The 15,184-nt window shown below is 39.9% G+C and overlaps 1 protein-coding gene across 4 annotated transcripts in view; it reads right to left on the bottom strand.

The window, feature by feature from the left end:
• PARD3B (par-3 family cell polarity regulator beta) overlaps positions 1–15,184 on the bottom strand; it is a 1,046,926-nt gene that overhangs the window by 431,688 nt on the left and 600,054 nt on the right. For all 4 annotated transcript variants that reach the window (XM_032354007.1, XM_032354008.1, XM_032354009.1 and 1 more), the window contains exons 11-12: positions 14,987–15,172; positions 1,112–1,282 (exon numbers count right to left, since the gene is read on the bottom strand). In XM_032354007.1, the coding sequence (XP_032209898.1) occupies positions 1,112–1,282; positions 14,987–15,172 (357 nt within the window). The remainder of the gene's footprint in view (positions 1–1,111; positions 1,283–14,986; positions 15,173–15,184) is intronic.

Raw genomic sequence — 15,184 nt, 5'->3', positions numbered from 1 at the left:
AATATTTTATATTAGTGTTTTGTTAACAGTATTCTATGTTAACTCTGCATGTTACCGTATTACAAAAACATTACTTGTCCTCAGAGAATATCTGTGTGATGCACTCATGTTTTTCTTAACTCTAAACTGTGATCAACCGTTTTCTGAAAATATTCTTTTTAAAGATTTTATTTATTTGAGAGAGATCACAAGTAGGCAGAGAGGCAGACAGAGAGAAAGGGAGAAGCAGGCTCCCTGCCAAGCAGAGAGCCCAATGCGGGACTGAGCAAAAGACAGAGGCTTAACCCACTAAGCCACCCAGGCGTCCCTTCTTAAAATATTCTTAAGAGCGTTTAATAATTATTTTTCATATATAAAAGAAAATAACGTTTTAGGAATATTTTATAATTATTATAAATATATTAATATACTTTATAATTTAATACTATAATTGTGTAATATAAATATAATTGTATATAAGTGAAATGTTTAGGGATATCAGCAATCAAGAATACTTTATGCTTACACTTCATGTGTAGGCAGAAATATTTCTTGCATTAAAAAAATCCATAAAAAATCATGATAAAACAGTGCAAAAATACTTATTTAATTAAAAACATTTATTTAATATAACATGAAGCAAGGAGCTTGCTTAATAAATCAAGTTTTGAATTAGTTAAGTTCCAGGTCTATATTATCTACATGCACATTGTGGGGGAAAACATACTGCATTATAACAGTCTTTACACTAAGCACTGTATACCTCTGATTAAGAACTTTCTAAAGTATGGATGCTATAAGCACATCAATCAAAAAAGTATTTAAAGATGCTATATAGTTTAATAGTTTACTATATGAATGAAGTCCAAAGTCTAGAAATTTCTGGGGGGGGAAAAAAAAACTAGAAAATAAGGACCTGTTAGATTTGATAAATTACTTACTTGATATGTACATATTTATACCTTCTAGTTATACCTATAATATACCACGTGCTTGCCACCTAAATCCATCAGAGCCCTTCTGGGGCATGTTTTCCCAGTTTCAGGATCAGTATGATACTAAGTGATGGAACTCTGCATATTTTAGGTGGCCACTTGGGCAATTTGCTGAGGAAACCAAAGACATGCGTCACCTCCAGTGGTCTCTCTGGTCTCCGCAGAATCACCAACTGGATCATCCCTCGAATGTTTCCTTCCATGGACATCGATCGCCTCAGTGTCTCCATAGCTTCGTGGTTGGACTTTCCCAAAAGAGATTCCCCGTTAACGGCAATCAGCTGGTCATTCATCCGCAGACGACCATCCTAGGGCAGAGGAAAAAAAAATGTATGAAACAGAGAAAAGTATGGTGATGATGGATGACTGTTTCAGGACAAGTTCAAGTTTAGAAAGAAAAAAAAAGGAAGAAGAAGAAGAAAACCCCCCAGCCATTAGGAATGATTTATTTTCTATGGCACAACAAGTTTCTGGAGCTTATCAAATAGTTACAATAGTAACAATAATTAAGTGTGTGAAAGTATGTTTTTGAAATCTCAGAGTCCCAAGCTGCAATAATTTAGACATTTGTGTAATATCTCCTACCTAAATCTTTGGCAAGCATGCTAACCTAGCCTGATTCTGCCATTTTCTCTGGCAGGGACCGTGTTGGCTCACGGAAAGGGGGTTTGGAAGCAAAAGGAAGTGGTCACATCACTTGAAACAAGGGTTTGCATTTGCAGGCACAGAGAGACTTTATGCTTAAATGTTCCATATTTGACAGTGGTGATAAGTCTCCTAGAAATTACCGCTAGCTCTGGGAGTTGCTAGTCTGCTGGTCTGCAGAACAACACAGAGGTGTGCAGTGAAGGACCAATTTGCTATGGCATCTTCTGGCAGAAAAATCATGACAAAGAAGACTGTCAAGGCCTGTTTGCAAGGAGGCTCTGACTGATGAGTACTTTTACCCAGAATCTTCGGGAAACCACATACTACAAAGTGCACAGAAGCCCGACATGTGCTTGGCAGCCTGGACCCCCGTCTAAATCACTTCGAGGCACTAGTTCTCTTCAGCCAGAGGCATCACACAAGCTAGAGACTACAGCAGCAGCTAACCAACTGGGGTACAAGCTCTGCCAACCAAAGAATGTGAGGGGACCACAGTGCCTCTTCCCCTCAGGCAGCCTCAAGGGAAAAATCCTCAAAATACTGACAGTCAGATCGGGGACATGCCTTAGACCTGTTTCCACACTATGGTAGGAAGTCCTCACTATGAGGCACGGGTACAGGTGCTGTTTTTGGAATGTTATGATGTGAGAGTACGCCTGGGTGGCCCAGTGGTTAAGTGTCTGCCTTCAGCTCAGGTCATGATCCTGGGGTCCTGGGATTGAGCCTCACATTGGGCTCCCTGCTCAGCAGGGAGTCTGCTTCTCCCTCTGCCCCTCTGCCCCTACCTCCACTCGTGTTCTCTCTCTAATACATAAATCTTAAAAAAAAAAAAAAGGAATATTATGATGCTGCTTAACAGAATAAACTCAACAGAAATGCCAGTAGGTTTGTATGACAAATTACCTTCCTAGAGAATTCCTCCATAAATTATCTCTAGTGATTCTCACAGAACTCCAGACTAGCACAATGCTTTTATTCACATTAGATAAGGAAACTGAGGCAGAGAAGGGCTGCAACTTGACCAGGTCACAAAAGCAAACCAGAGACACATTGACCCCAGTTCTGATATCATGCTCTTTGGCTCTGCAGTCTCCCTGCTAGAATTCTCTTTGTTACTTGGTCTCTAGACTACGACTGTACGACTCTAAATTGGGAGAGGAAAATACGGAAGAGTTTTTATAGTAGTAAATATTGGGGATCTATGTTCAAGTTAGGAGAATAAAATACGAAAGAATAGCACTTCCCTAAGAAATGAGAAAACCGGGCATACAAAGAACAATAGGACCAACTGGGCAGCTTTGGGGGAGAAATCCTGTGGACAAATTAATAAACTTTGACTAATTCAGTAGCAGATGGTCAGAGGAAGTTTTCCCGCCGACAACAGGGGGAAGGGTGAGTGTGGAAAGCTGCCCTGGAGAGCTAAAGCCATCATGGAGACTCACTGCATTTGCCACCTGCTGGAGAGGCCACTGGGCAGACAAGATGGCGGAGGCCACCCAAAAGAGTGCATGCTCCTGAACGAAGAAAGTGGGATGGCAAGGTGATGAGATCGATCGAGAAGGGCATTCGATTAGAGCTGGAAAACGTCTGAGTGCACTGCCTCCACAAAGCATGACGTCTCCTCCTTCCTCTTGTTTTCCCACTCCACTTAACCTTTACCCTAACTGGGAGCAAATCTGGAAATGAGATTTACAGGAAAGGCCAAACAAGAAAGAAATCTCTCCATTTCTATGATCTAATTTTGAGGGAGGCACAGAAAGACTGAGGTTACGGTTACACAAAGCAGGGTAAAACCAAACAACCTTAATGGTTTAGTTACGTGAAGTGAGACACAACTCGAGAAATCCTTACGGTCTACTTTGGCCTTTCATGGAAGAGGACTGTTGGGTTGAGTCTCGAGAAGGAGGCTGGGAGGATCATTAACAATTAGATGTGAGATTTTTAAGGAGGAAGAGGAAGCAGAAGAAGGATCAAGATCCTCACTCTGTTAACAGGAAATGAGGTCTCATGTTGGATTTGCAGAGGGTTAGTCTTGGCAGGACACCTCGTCCTCTATGATATGAAGAAAGATAAAGACTGAAACTTTATGGGCATCTCGAGGATGGAGGAAATACAATCTGAGTGAGATCGCACCTGGTAACCTCATGTGAACCTTCTCTGGGAAGTATGGAGCAAGGTCTATGTGAAGAAGTAAATAAGAGATAAGGAGATACAAGGACATTTTTTTTTTTTGATAAAATAATCTCTTACCAACAGATACTAAGCACAAACTTTCATTTTTAGCTACATTCCAGTCTCAAACAGATAGAGCACAACGTTGAAGTAGAACATGTTTACATATAAGTCCAAACAAAAAGGCAGGTCAGGTCACCCCAGGGCAGCTGGGATTTTTTTTTTTTTTTTTTTTTTTTAAAGAAGACATACACACTTATCACAAGCATCACTGGAGAGCTGTGGGCAGGATAAAAATCCACACACTTTCATATTCAGGCCTGGCTGGTCTGTAACTCTTGGTGTGTGCTTTCTCTGTATAAGATAAATGATGGGTAATTTCATTAATGGTGATGCCAGTAAGTGCCATGATGTCCTAACATTTAGAATATAATCACAGAATTTAGAGCTTGGAAGGTCCTTCGAGATCATCTTTTCCAACCTCTTCTGTTTACAGATAAATAATGTGATGTCAAGAGGGGATGCAAAACCATCGATTGAACTCCTCTTAAGAAAAGGCACTTCCCCATGGGCTGGGACTTGCTCAGCTAGTTAGGGTCAGGGCTAGATCAGAAGAGCCCAAGTCCTGGCTTCTTAGCATTCTCTATTCCTAACCATTCCCTCTGCTACATAGGTGAGGATGACTAGTTCCTAAAGAATTAATGCTTCAAGAATAAAACATTCAAAGCCAGAGTGGACAATATGCCACCAGATGTCTCCTGGAAGAGAGCCTGATATAAAATCCAGAGTCACATGGCAGAAGATACGGTGACTGATGCCTGTGTTGGGGGATGGCAGGACAAGTGCTGTCTTCTTCTGAAGAAGCAGAAGACAACAATTTGTTCACCTCTCTAACCATATAGACATAAATGCATACCCATGTCTGGTCTTGATTGAAAATGAAAGTGATTCAATGGAAAGCTCATGAAATATCTCAACCCAGATTCATTAAATATCCTTCAATTGTATATGCCCATTGTGTATGCTTTGGGATAATTTTGACCAAGAAAAGCACATTTTTGTGGTTTTTATCTTTTTAATACTATGTTTAAGTGAGTACTTAGACATGAGAATGTTAACTCTCATCAACTGATTTTATAGAAGTGAATTCAACTATCCAGGCATATAACTCAGTAACCTTAGCATATTTATTTCATTGTAATTTGGGTCATGCTTGCATCTGTTAAAGAAAAAAAAATCCCTTTTGTGTCCTTCCTCCCCCAACCCTCTTCCAAATACATGTTTCAAATAGTGAGGTTATTAAGACGGAACCTTCATGAATGGGATTAGTGCCCACATAAAACAGGCCTGAGAGAGATCCCTCAACCCCTCTGCCATGTGAGGGTACAGCGAGCAGACAGCTATCTATCAACCCAAAATGGGTCTCACCAGACACTGAATCTGCTGGCGCCTTGATGTTAGACTTCAGCCTGCACTGGGAAAAAGAAACTTGTTTTCTATAAGCCACCTAGTCTATGGCAGTCTGTTAAAGCAGCCCGAACAGACTAAGACACCTTCCTTCCTAGTATACTGCTGTCAGACCCCTAACGAACAAGACTCCTCACCTCTGTCAATTACTCCCTTCATCTCTGCCCAATCCCACAACCAACTCTATCCATTCTCAAGACAGGAGGGAGTAAAGGAAGTTCCCCAAAGAGGAAGGAGATCAGAGTAAAGATAAAAAGTAACTTCCTTAGGATACTTAAGGACGAATAAAAACTGGTACAAGATTTAGGTCTTCTCCATGTCCTGGGATTACTTCAAATCTCATCAGCCCTAACCCAGTTCTCCTACAATAGGATGAGTGGCCCAGGAGACAAGATGTTTGAGTATTATATCTCCCTTTTACTGAGCACCTAATATAGGGCAGTTGTGATGCAAATGTTTTATATATGCTCTCTCATTTTGTTCTCACGATGATCCTGTGAGAGAAATACTACTCTCCTCTATTTAAGAGATGTAGACATGGAGACTCAAAGAGATACAGTGGTTTGCCAAAGGTTACTGGCATGGCTAGGTGTCCTTGTCTCTAAGTCAGACATGTACCTGTTATGCTGTACTCCTTCTAAATTCAGAATTCTAGAGATGATTAGAGACACTACAATGTTTTTAAATTTCTTTTTCCGAAGATTTTATTTATTTATTTGACAGACAGAGATCATAACTAGGCAGAGAGGCAGGCAGAGAGTGAGGAGGAACAGGCTCCCTGCTGAGCAGATAGTACGATGTGGGGCTCAATCCCCGGACCCTGGGATCATGACCCGAGCCGAAGACAGAGACCTTAACCCACTGAACCACCCAGGTGCCCCAACACTATAATTATTAATGATAATAATTATTTAATGAGTTTCTTATGAGTTTGGGTAGTCATTGTGCTAAACCCATTATGTGCACTAGACAATTTAATCTTTACAACAATCCTATACACTGGGGACAGTTGTCCTCATTTTATAAAAAAGAAACCAAGAATTAGGCCTGTTCAATGCATTGTTACAAGTCACAATTCTAAAACAGATGTGAACTTGGACTGTGTCACTCTGAAGGCCATTTTTCCAACTATGTTGCTAGTGATTCTTGACTTTTATGGACTCTCAGGTTCCTTTGAGAATCTAATAAAGGCTACAGATTCTCATCTCTTAAAAATAAGTATTTACACCACAGTTTCTCCACAGCTGCACATTTGGACCAGATAATTCTTTGTAATGGGAGCAGTCACATATCTTGTAGGATACTCCATATGCCCACAGAAGTAGATCCACAATTTCCAGGCGGTCTAGTGACTTTGTATTTCAGCACCTGTTATACTCCGTGGTGCCCGGGTACTATCTCTACCATGATTACTGGTGACATTGTATGGCTTCATCTATCGCCTTGAGCCAATTTTTTTGGTAAGGCCCCTCTACCTCTAAAGTTCTAATAATGAACATGGAGGGGAGAGTAAGAAAGCCTAAGCGAAGAACTAGCCTCTGCAAAACATGAAACAAGTATGAGGGAGTGGGCTGGTTTTTCTCGGGAGTAGCTGGCTGGAGCCCAAGGCCAGCTCGCATTCGGCCAGGGTGTTGAGAGGATTAATCATAACCAGATGTCAGCTCCTGCCTCTGCATGTTTCTAATGGGGCCCTCAGTAAAGCCTCCTGGGATATTATCAACACCCAGAGCCCAAATCCCAGAGCCTGACTTCAGACTGCGGAGCAGGGTTTCCCTGGAGTGGGCTGGGACTCCAGGCAAGATGACACCTGATTGAGGGAAAGGATTGTCCTGAACAAATCCTTCACAAGGCCCTAAAAGCATTCCATGACAACATCTGCCTACCATATTTTTGCAAAAAAGAAAAGAAAAGAAAAAAAAAATCCAACCTACAGAAGAACTTGACATTCCAGATTAAAATCATTTGACTTCATTTGAAAACAATAGCAAGGAAAGGAAAAGAATAAATCAAGATCTTAAAGTACAGGTTTTGAAACAAAGAGGAGGAATAAAGAAAGCTGGTAAGACTAGAAGCATGTAAGTTCTTGTCTTGAAGAGTACCTACCTACATTAATCAATGTTTTACATCATCTGTCCTAACACAATTTCGACCAAAATAAACAGGGCCAATTCTTTCCAAGTAAGAGCTCTATTTTCCAGGGACAAGAAACTGCATTCTGGGGTTGAGCCCACTGCGATGTGGCCTGTATTTCTCCTTCTGTCCAAAATGTCCTCTGCATTCCTGCTTATCCCCTGAATGGCTATCTATCCTTCAGAACAAGAGTCGGCAACCACCTCCCACTCATAGATATCTGCATAGGGAGAATTAATTTCACCATCATCTCAATACCGATGATATTTTGGTAATACTCATCTACCCCACCTTTATCATAGTGGACTTGTTTTGTTGATGTTTTTAACTTATTCCAGCACCATCTTGATTACGGAATGAGTTGTTTTTAAGTTCCCTATCTCCAGTCTACTATATATTGCAGAACTCACTAGAGATGTCCAAGAAGTGCATCCTAAGTCGCGTCACTTGCAAAATCTTCCATTCAGGTGTTCTGGAGCTGGTGTAAGTTTCATCTACGATGAACAAATGGTTTATGTACAAACTGTAACTGTGAGAGATTCACGGACTCAGGCTGGCCTGAATACGCCAGCACAGAACACGTAGACTTCTAAAAGGGAAACCTGATTACTTGCTGTGTACTGGCCCTATTGTCACTTCCTCAATGAATGTAAAATTTAAATTTACTCATTTAATTCAGTATTGTTTTAAAAGCTTCCCTCCTTTATTATGTAGCAAACTGGGGAAGTCTTAGCAACATACCGTTTACTCCATATTTGTAGTATTTCAACCTGTTTTTGCCAAAGATAACAGAGTATTATTTAGAGTGTCACCATATATATAACCAAAACCATTCTAATACTTTCAAAATGTGTTATAATTCCTTCATTTTAAGCTCCTTCTGGAAAAATGAGGGGCATAAATATATCCCAACTTAGAGTCTCTATCATAGTTGTTACTGAATCTTATTAATTTCCTCAGGAAAAAAAAAAAGTTTGAGAAGCACTGATTTAAGAGTTATCACAAATATTCCCTGGCTTACTATGTGGTAATAGCATTTTGTGCTTATCTGACACTTCTGCTTCCTGTCATTTCAGCTTCCTCACCCATATATTCTTATCTCCTTCCTGATTTTCTGTTTTTGGTTTACTTTGGCCTAGGAAACTGGATAATGAAAAGCTTATTAAGGCATATGTGTTTTATATGAGTTAAGCAGAGTCTTCCATGACTGCCTAACAAGATGAGAATCTGAGGACTTTACAACTTCCTGAAAATCTTCTTATTTAATTAACAAGAAAGGAACTATACAATTTTTTGTGCGAAAATTGCTTAAAGTCTTGTCCCTGGAAGAATGGGTCCAAAGCAAAGTGTCAAGGCCAAAACTTAGATCATGTTATATTATAGTTTTATATACAAATATATAATAAATATTATACAATATATAGTAACTACATATAAACATATGAATTCTCTCTCTATATATATATCTATATAGAGAGTATATATCTATTCTATAATACCCATAATGAAGGTGACTACAGCTCTACAGTTGAAAGGTATATTTTCAGTGTCAAATTATCATTATCATGGTATCAACTTTTGTAGATTATCATTTCCTTTTTGACTAGGACTACTAATTCTTACAATTTCTTTCAGCCCATGGAGACAATCATAGAGCCCAAAATACACCTCAAAAGATGTAGGTTTCCAAAATTTTATCTGGCATGGTATGGATTTTTTATTTGAATTTCTGTGTATAAAATAAAAATGTATAAGTGATAAAGATCATCAAGAAAAGCAATGATTATGCTGATATTGCGAGATTTTAAAAATAATGTTATAGTATCTCCTTATAAAATAGTTGCTACTGGAAAAAACCCATTAAATGATGAGCCTGACTGTCTGAATTAACATAGGCCAAGATTCTTGCTTTTTTTTTTTTAATAAAAGTAAATTGGGTTATATAATTAGCAGAACAATTGATACTATTTTTCCTCATGTTTAAGTTAATAATTTCATTTTTAAGGTAAAATTCTTATTGGATATACAGTGATTCTGAATTTTTCCAGGCAAGTTTCCTGCTTTTAGGTGTTTCTAAAACGTATCACATTTTCATGGTCAGGATGAAATGTCAGAGTTTAGCTTCTCACAGTTGAGAAGCTTCAACAGAGCAACTGACATCCTTGGAGTGTGGGGTCCATTAGTCAGAGGTAAAAACCTGGAAAACATGACTGCTTCTAACGATTGTTATAGTTTTCCACCAGTAGAAAACATTACCAATTTTAAGAAGAATGGGTAGTTGAAGAAATCATTTAACATTAGTGTTCCTTAAAAGCTGTCCCTTTTAACTTCCTTTGAGTTCATTAATTATAGATCCCCTCCATGATTTATAGATACCAGTAGAGATGGAGTTGGAAATGACTCACACTGGGAACTCCTCCTGGACTGCTATGGAATAGCTTGGCTGCTGCTAACTGGTCTAGATTACGAAGAGACGTGAACATTCAGCACCAAGCTCTATATTCCCAGGAACTCTACAATTGTGTACATTCACTTTAAAAATTCACATTTGAGTCATTTTAAAACAGGGAGAGTGCTTGTATTAGATCTTTTTTTTTTCTTTCACCTCATACTAAATAGTGTAGATTATGAAATTCTGCATTTCTCAGAGGGAGTATTCCAAATTTCCTAAGCACACCAGAATCAAATTACTTAAATTATATCTATTTCATATTCTGAGCACATGCATTTGCAATTAGCTATGTCAGGCATTTTTCTTTCATTTAATTTCATCATCATCAAGTAGTATTTATTAAGCACAAACCTGGCTAATTAATTTTCTAGAGAATAACAGGTATTCTTAAATCCATTCTATATAAAAGACCTTAAATAATCTGATACATGACATTTTTCCCTTAGCAAAAATTGCCTTTAAATTTTACTTTTTACCTTATTATTTCAAGGTTTCAGTAGGACATATTCTATTCCCAAAGTCTGTATATTCAAATAAAAAATGTCATTCAGAATTAATATAACAGATTCCATGAGATTTTTATTCTTATTACATCATACTAATATCCTATGTCAATTTTTAAGAAAATATCACTCTTCTAGTTAAATATTTTTCCTAAAAGTGATTTATTTTTGAGGAAAAACCTAAGATAAATAGCCAGCTTAAGTTATAATCAATAGATGTAAAATGCATTTTCTCTTAAAAAATTCAGTTACTATAGTTCATGAAAAGCAAAAGAAAGCTACTGATCTCAGAATTCAAAAGGTTTAGCCAATGAGGATGAGAATATCGAAGGTCTTCAAATCATTAAGACTTTGTGTGTGCTTTAGTGAGGGAAAGGAAAAGCTAATTTTTATGTGGATTTGGGGAAAGAAGAGTATCCTTCTCGGGGTACTTTTTTCTAACTGCAACACAGACAATATTCCTTTTCATTTAACAATAATGATACCACCGCGTTTGCTTTAAATTCTGATCACAGAGCTGAAATTTTAGAAAAGCATCCTTAAGCACTTCATAATGTCATACAGAGTAGTTGGGACGCCTGGGTGGCTCAATCAGCTAAGCAGCTGCCTTTGGCTCAGGTCATGATCCTGGGGTCCTGGGATCAAGCCCATGTCGGGCTCCCTGCTCAGCGGAGAGACTGCTTCTCCCTCTCCCTCTGCCTGGCACTCTGCCTACTTGTGCTTTCTCTACCTCTCTGTCAAATAAATAAATAAAATATTTTAAAAAAAAATGCCATGCAGGTCTTGGTTTGGAAGATGTTAAACCCAGAGACTTCTATCTAGTATTTTCAGGTTCTGAAAGCAATTACCCTGTACTTCAGCTGCCAATGCCCAGTACGAATGACAGAAACTAAAATGGAACCACAACATGTAATCCCTGTTACTGTTTAAGCAAATTAGCACCAATACTCAGTCATATTTGGCTACTGAGGTCAAAGGCCCCTTTGTACTTCGAAAAGTAGAGCTCAGACGAATGCTTCAGAAATGTCCACAAAGAGCTCCACAGGCTGAAGGGGTCTGAAATGGCAGATGTTGAGCCCTGACACAAATAGGAAAGAGTTTCTGGGATTTCCTTCTTGATATGCAGACTGGAATTTAAATATTAATGAGATTAAGCATTTGGATAACTCTGAGTAGAGTAAGAATATTGTTTAGTTTGCCCCTTGAGTGAGAGGAATTTACCCCAAGAGGGACTCCTAGAAGAGCCAGGTGCTTTTATTTTCAAACACAGATTTACATCTCCATTAGAAAGAACTCAAATAAGAGAGGAAGTGATTGAAAGCAGCAGCCCGAGAGGTAAATAAAAAATAAATAAATAAAAATAAATAAAAAGAGAGAAAGAGAGAAAAGGAAGAAAAAAGAGCCCCTCAATTATAGTCACAGTCTCACAGTGGTTCGGTGGTTTTGCATCTGGCAAGAAGTAGCCTATCTTTGTTTATACCAGCGGAAGCCCCCAGGAGAATACAGCACACAGAATCCACAGGAAGAATTTGGTCATACTTTTCAAAGTAGTTTAGTTTTCAAAAATCCACCTTCCCTAAAGGGAAAAACACCTTGAGAACCAATTAGTGGTACGAAGGGCCAGGAGAAAAAGATTGTGCTCTGGCAGAAAGATTATTTTGTTGATTTCAGGTAAAAACCTAGGGCCAGATGCTAAAGTGGATGTTCCCCATGCTTATCTCCCCTTTGCCCTGGGGACACTGCAGTCTGTTACATTTGTATCTTCTGAACAGGGGACAGGAACAAAGTCTCAAAACAATTTCTGTAAGACATAATCCTGAATCACAGAACAGGTGGCAATTTTCTGAAGAGTAACAATGGATTATTGGAACGGCTGCAGCAGAATAGAAAAATACTTTCTCTCTCTCTCTCTCTCTTTTTCTGGTTAATCAGATTTCTTGTGAGCAAAGCTTAGTCCTGCACCCTTTATACTGCAGAAAGTAAACAAGACAAATGGATACTAAACATTCACAATAAGGCTAAATTCATGATTGATGCCTCTTACTGTTTAAGATCAGCTTAACTTAAATATGCTGTCCAGTGGTTTTTAGTGGTGTGATTGTCTGACTCAGCAGACTGGTGTCAGGAAAGAAATTTACATAAATGGAAAGTGAAATCTTTCTTGGAGAAACAGGACTGTTAGAAACTGCTTAGGTAAGGAGATGCTCACTTACACAAACATGGATATACACATTAAACCTGCTCTCCAATATCTGCTTGAGCTTAAGTTATTGCTCATAAAGCAGCTAAGATGTTTGCTTTTAATTTCCAAAAAATCATTTCAGTTCCAATTTTACTTGGAATAAATTCTGCAAACAGAACTGTCATTAGGTATAAGAAGAAGAATATCAACCCGGTAACCGCAAGCAGGATCAAGGCTCCTCTTTAAACATAGCACATGATTAGACGGCTTGGTGAAGGGTGACAGGTGTGGCACCAGACAACTCCGGGATAACGGCCCCCGATCTTCCGGAATATGAAGGGGGAGCTGAAGGAGGCTTCCCCGCAGTAAGTGGAGCACAGGCTCCGAAGTCAGACTGCCCGGGTTCAAGTCTTACTTAGCTTAAGCGGTTCCTGGCTGTGACCACAGGAGAAGCACTAAACTCTGTAATCTGCAGTTTCCCTCTGATGGAACTGCCTAATTATCATCCAGTGTCAACATGAAGAACGCAATTAGAGAACCCACCTAAAGTATCTACCCCCGCAGCGGGCGTACGTTAAGTGCTAAGCACAGGGAAGGCTAATGCTGCTGCTATTCTTACTATTATTCTCCTTTTTTTCCTGGTTCTGCGTTTCTGAGCCAGACGGGAGAATGTGAGAGACTGAACGACTGACGCCAAACTTCCCCCTTCTCTGTACCTGCACCTTCGCCACAGCTTCACCAGGGGTGGACTGTGTTTCCCCAGGCCTTGACCTTGGAATCACCCACATGACTGCATTGGTCAGAAGTGCACGTGTGTGTTTCTGTGTGCGCGCGGAGGGGCGGAGTGCCAGCTCGGGGCCTCAGATTTGAGAGGCTTCACTCTCTCTTTGCTGCTGGCCCTCTGCCACCTCAGAGCATGAGAAGAACGTGCTCCCGCTAGCCTGCTGGTCCGGGTGGCAGTGGGGAGGTGACGTACACGGAGGACACTGACCTGCACAAAGGTACAGCGGCCAGAATCCCAGCCACTTGAGCTGTCCTGCAGAGTCGTGAGAGACATATAGGCTTACTGATGTATGTTACTGAAATCCTGTCATTATTTATTATGTCAAAAAAAATTAACTGATCCAAGGAGTCCATTAAAAAGTTGTCTACTCACAATGAATTTCTTATTTCCAAAGGAAAAAGGCATCAGCTCAGTGTCTAGGTCTGAAACAAATGTGGAATGAAAAGTGAGAAGACACCAGTGCTTCGACCAAGCCAGCACTCCGAGACCGGAGATGCTCCTGGAAACTCTCCACAGATCTTTCTTGGCTTTTGTTAAGGAAGGGTCACGTGTGATACGTGTCAGATTATTTTTAAACAGCTAACATTTGTTGAAAGTTTATCGTAGGCACTGTGCTGGACAAAATGCATACAGTATCTCTCTTTGTCCTTCTAAGAGCACCAGCAGGTAGGCTCTATTAATTTTATTCATTTTACAAGAGAGGAAACTGAAGCATATGGAGACAAGTAACTTGTCTGACAAGTACCTTGTCCACATGATAGTGGGTGGGAGCAGTCTAGGGAGGACTCACTCAAGAAGCCCTGTGGCATGGCGTGAGATGAGCATGGTGGGGAGGACGGCGGATCATAAGCACAAACATGTTCCCCCCCATCTCTAATCACTTTGCTGTTTTAATCATAGTATGTGTGTTAATTTCATCTGCAGGACACTTGAATTAGGTATTACCCATTATGCACCCCCCAGAAATGAAGATATGGGAGCACAGCAGGTCACATTCCTCACCCATATTCCCACAGCTAGCAATGGTGTCCTGGTCAGAGCACATGGCAATGAAGCTTGATTTGAACCCAGGCCATCTAGATAACCATTATACTATGTTAATATCAATGATCACACTGCTCACCCCAATGTGAAAAGGCAGAATCACTTTCTTTCCTCTTTTTCTGGAAGACTGTAAGTTTTCCCAAGTTCAAAGGCAAACATGCATTCCTGGCACCATGCCTATCTTCAAGGGCATAAAACATGATAAATAACCTTTAATTTACACTTCAGTCATTCTCAGGCTCCACTGAGCTTTCATTCTTGCAAGAGCAAATTTCCTTATTTGCTGCCTTCATGTTGACTTGTTTTGAGTTTTATTATTCTAAGGCTATTTTGAGGTTCAACTCTGTCTGGTTACAAATTCACAGGAATCCTAACAGAGTAATAAAAGGAATGGGAGAAAGAGTACTGATCATGATGGGTTTAGAGAACAATGTCTGGGGCATAAAACTAACCACACAGAGGGTGAACACAGACAACTGTTGCCCAGATCTGTTCACACATATACGTGGTACATCCGCAGGAGAGCCTTGTGGTCTCACATCTTCAGATAATGCCTCCACCCAGTCCCTGAGCAAAGGGACACATCTCGAGCACCTTCACACTGACATTCAAACGAGCAGTCCTACTGACCTTGAAAGCAGCACCTCCATGGATGATGGATTTGATAAAAATTCCCAAGTCTGTTCCAGTTTCTCGAGATTTGTTCCCTTTCAAGCTCACGCCGAGACCAGCAGAACCCGAATCATTCAGGGGGATCTCGAAGGTGAGTTGCTCGGTCGTTTCTAGGGAGAGTGCATAGCAGTCGGGCTCTCCTTTCTGTTGAAGAAC

The sequence above is a fragment of the Mustela erminea genome, chromosome 8 (assembly GCF_009829155.1).
Source record: "Mustela erminea isolate mMusErm1 chromosome 8, mMusErm1.Pri, whole genome shotgun sequence".
In the NCBI taxonomy this organism is placed as follows: Eukaryota; Metazoa; Chordata; class Mammalia; order Carnivora; family Mustelidae; genus Mustela; species Mustela erminea.
The sequence above is the reverse complement of the archived record's forward strand: the minus strand, read 5'-3'. Positions and strand labels throughout refer to the sequence as shown.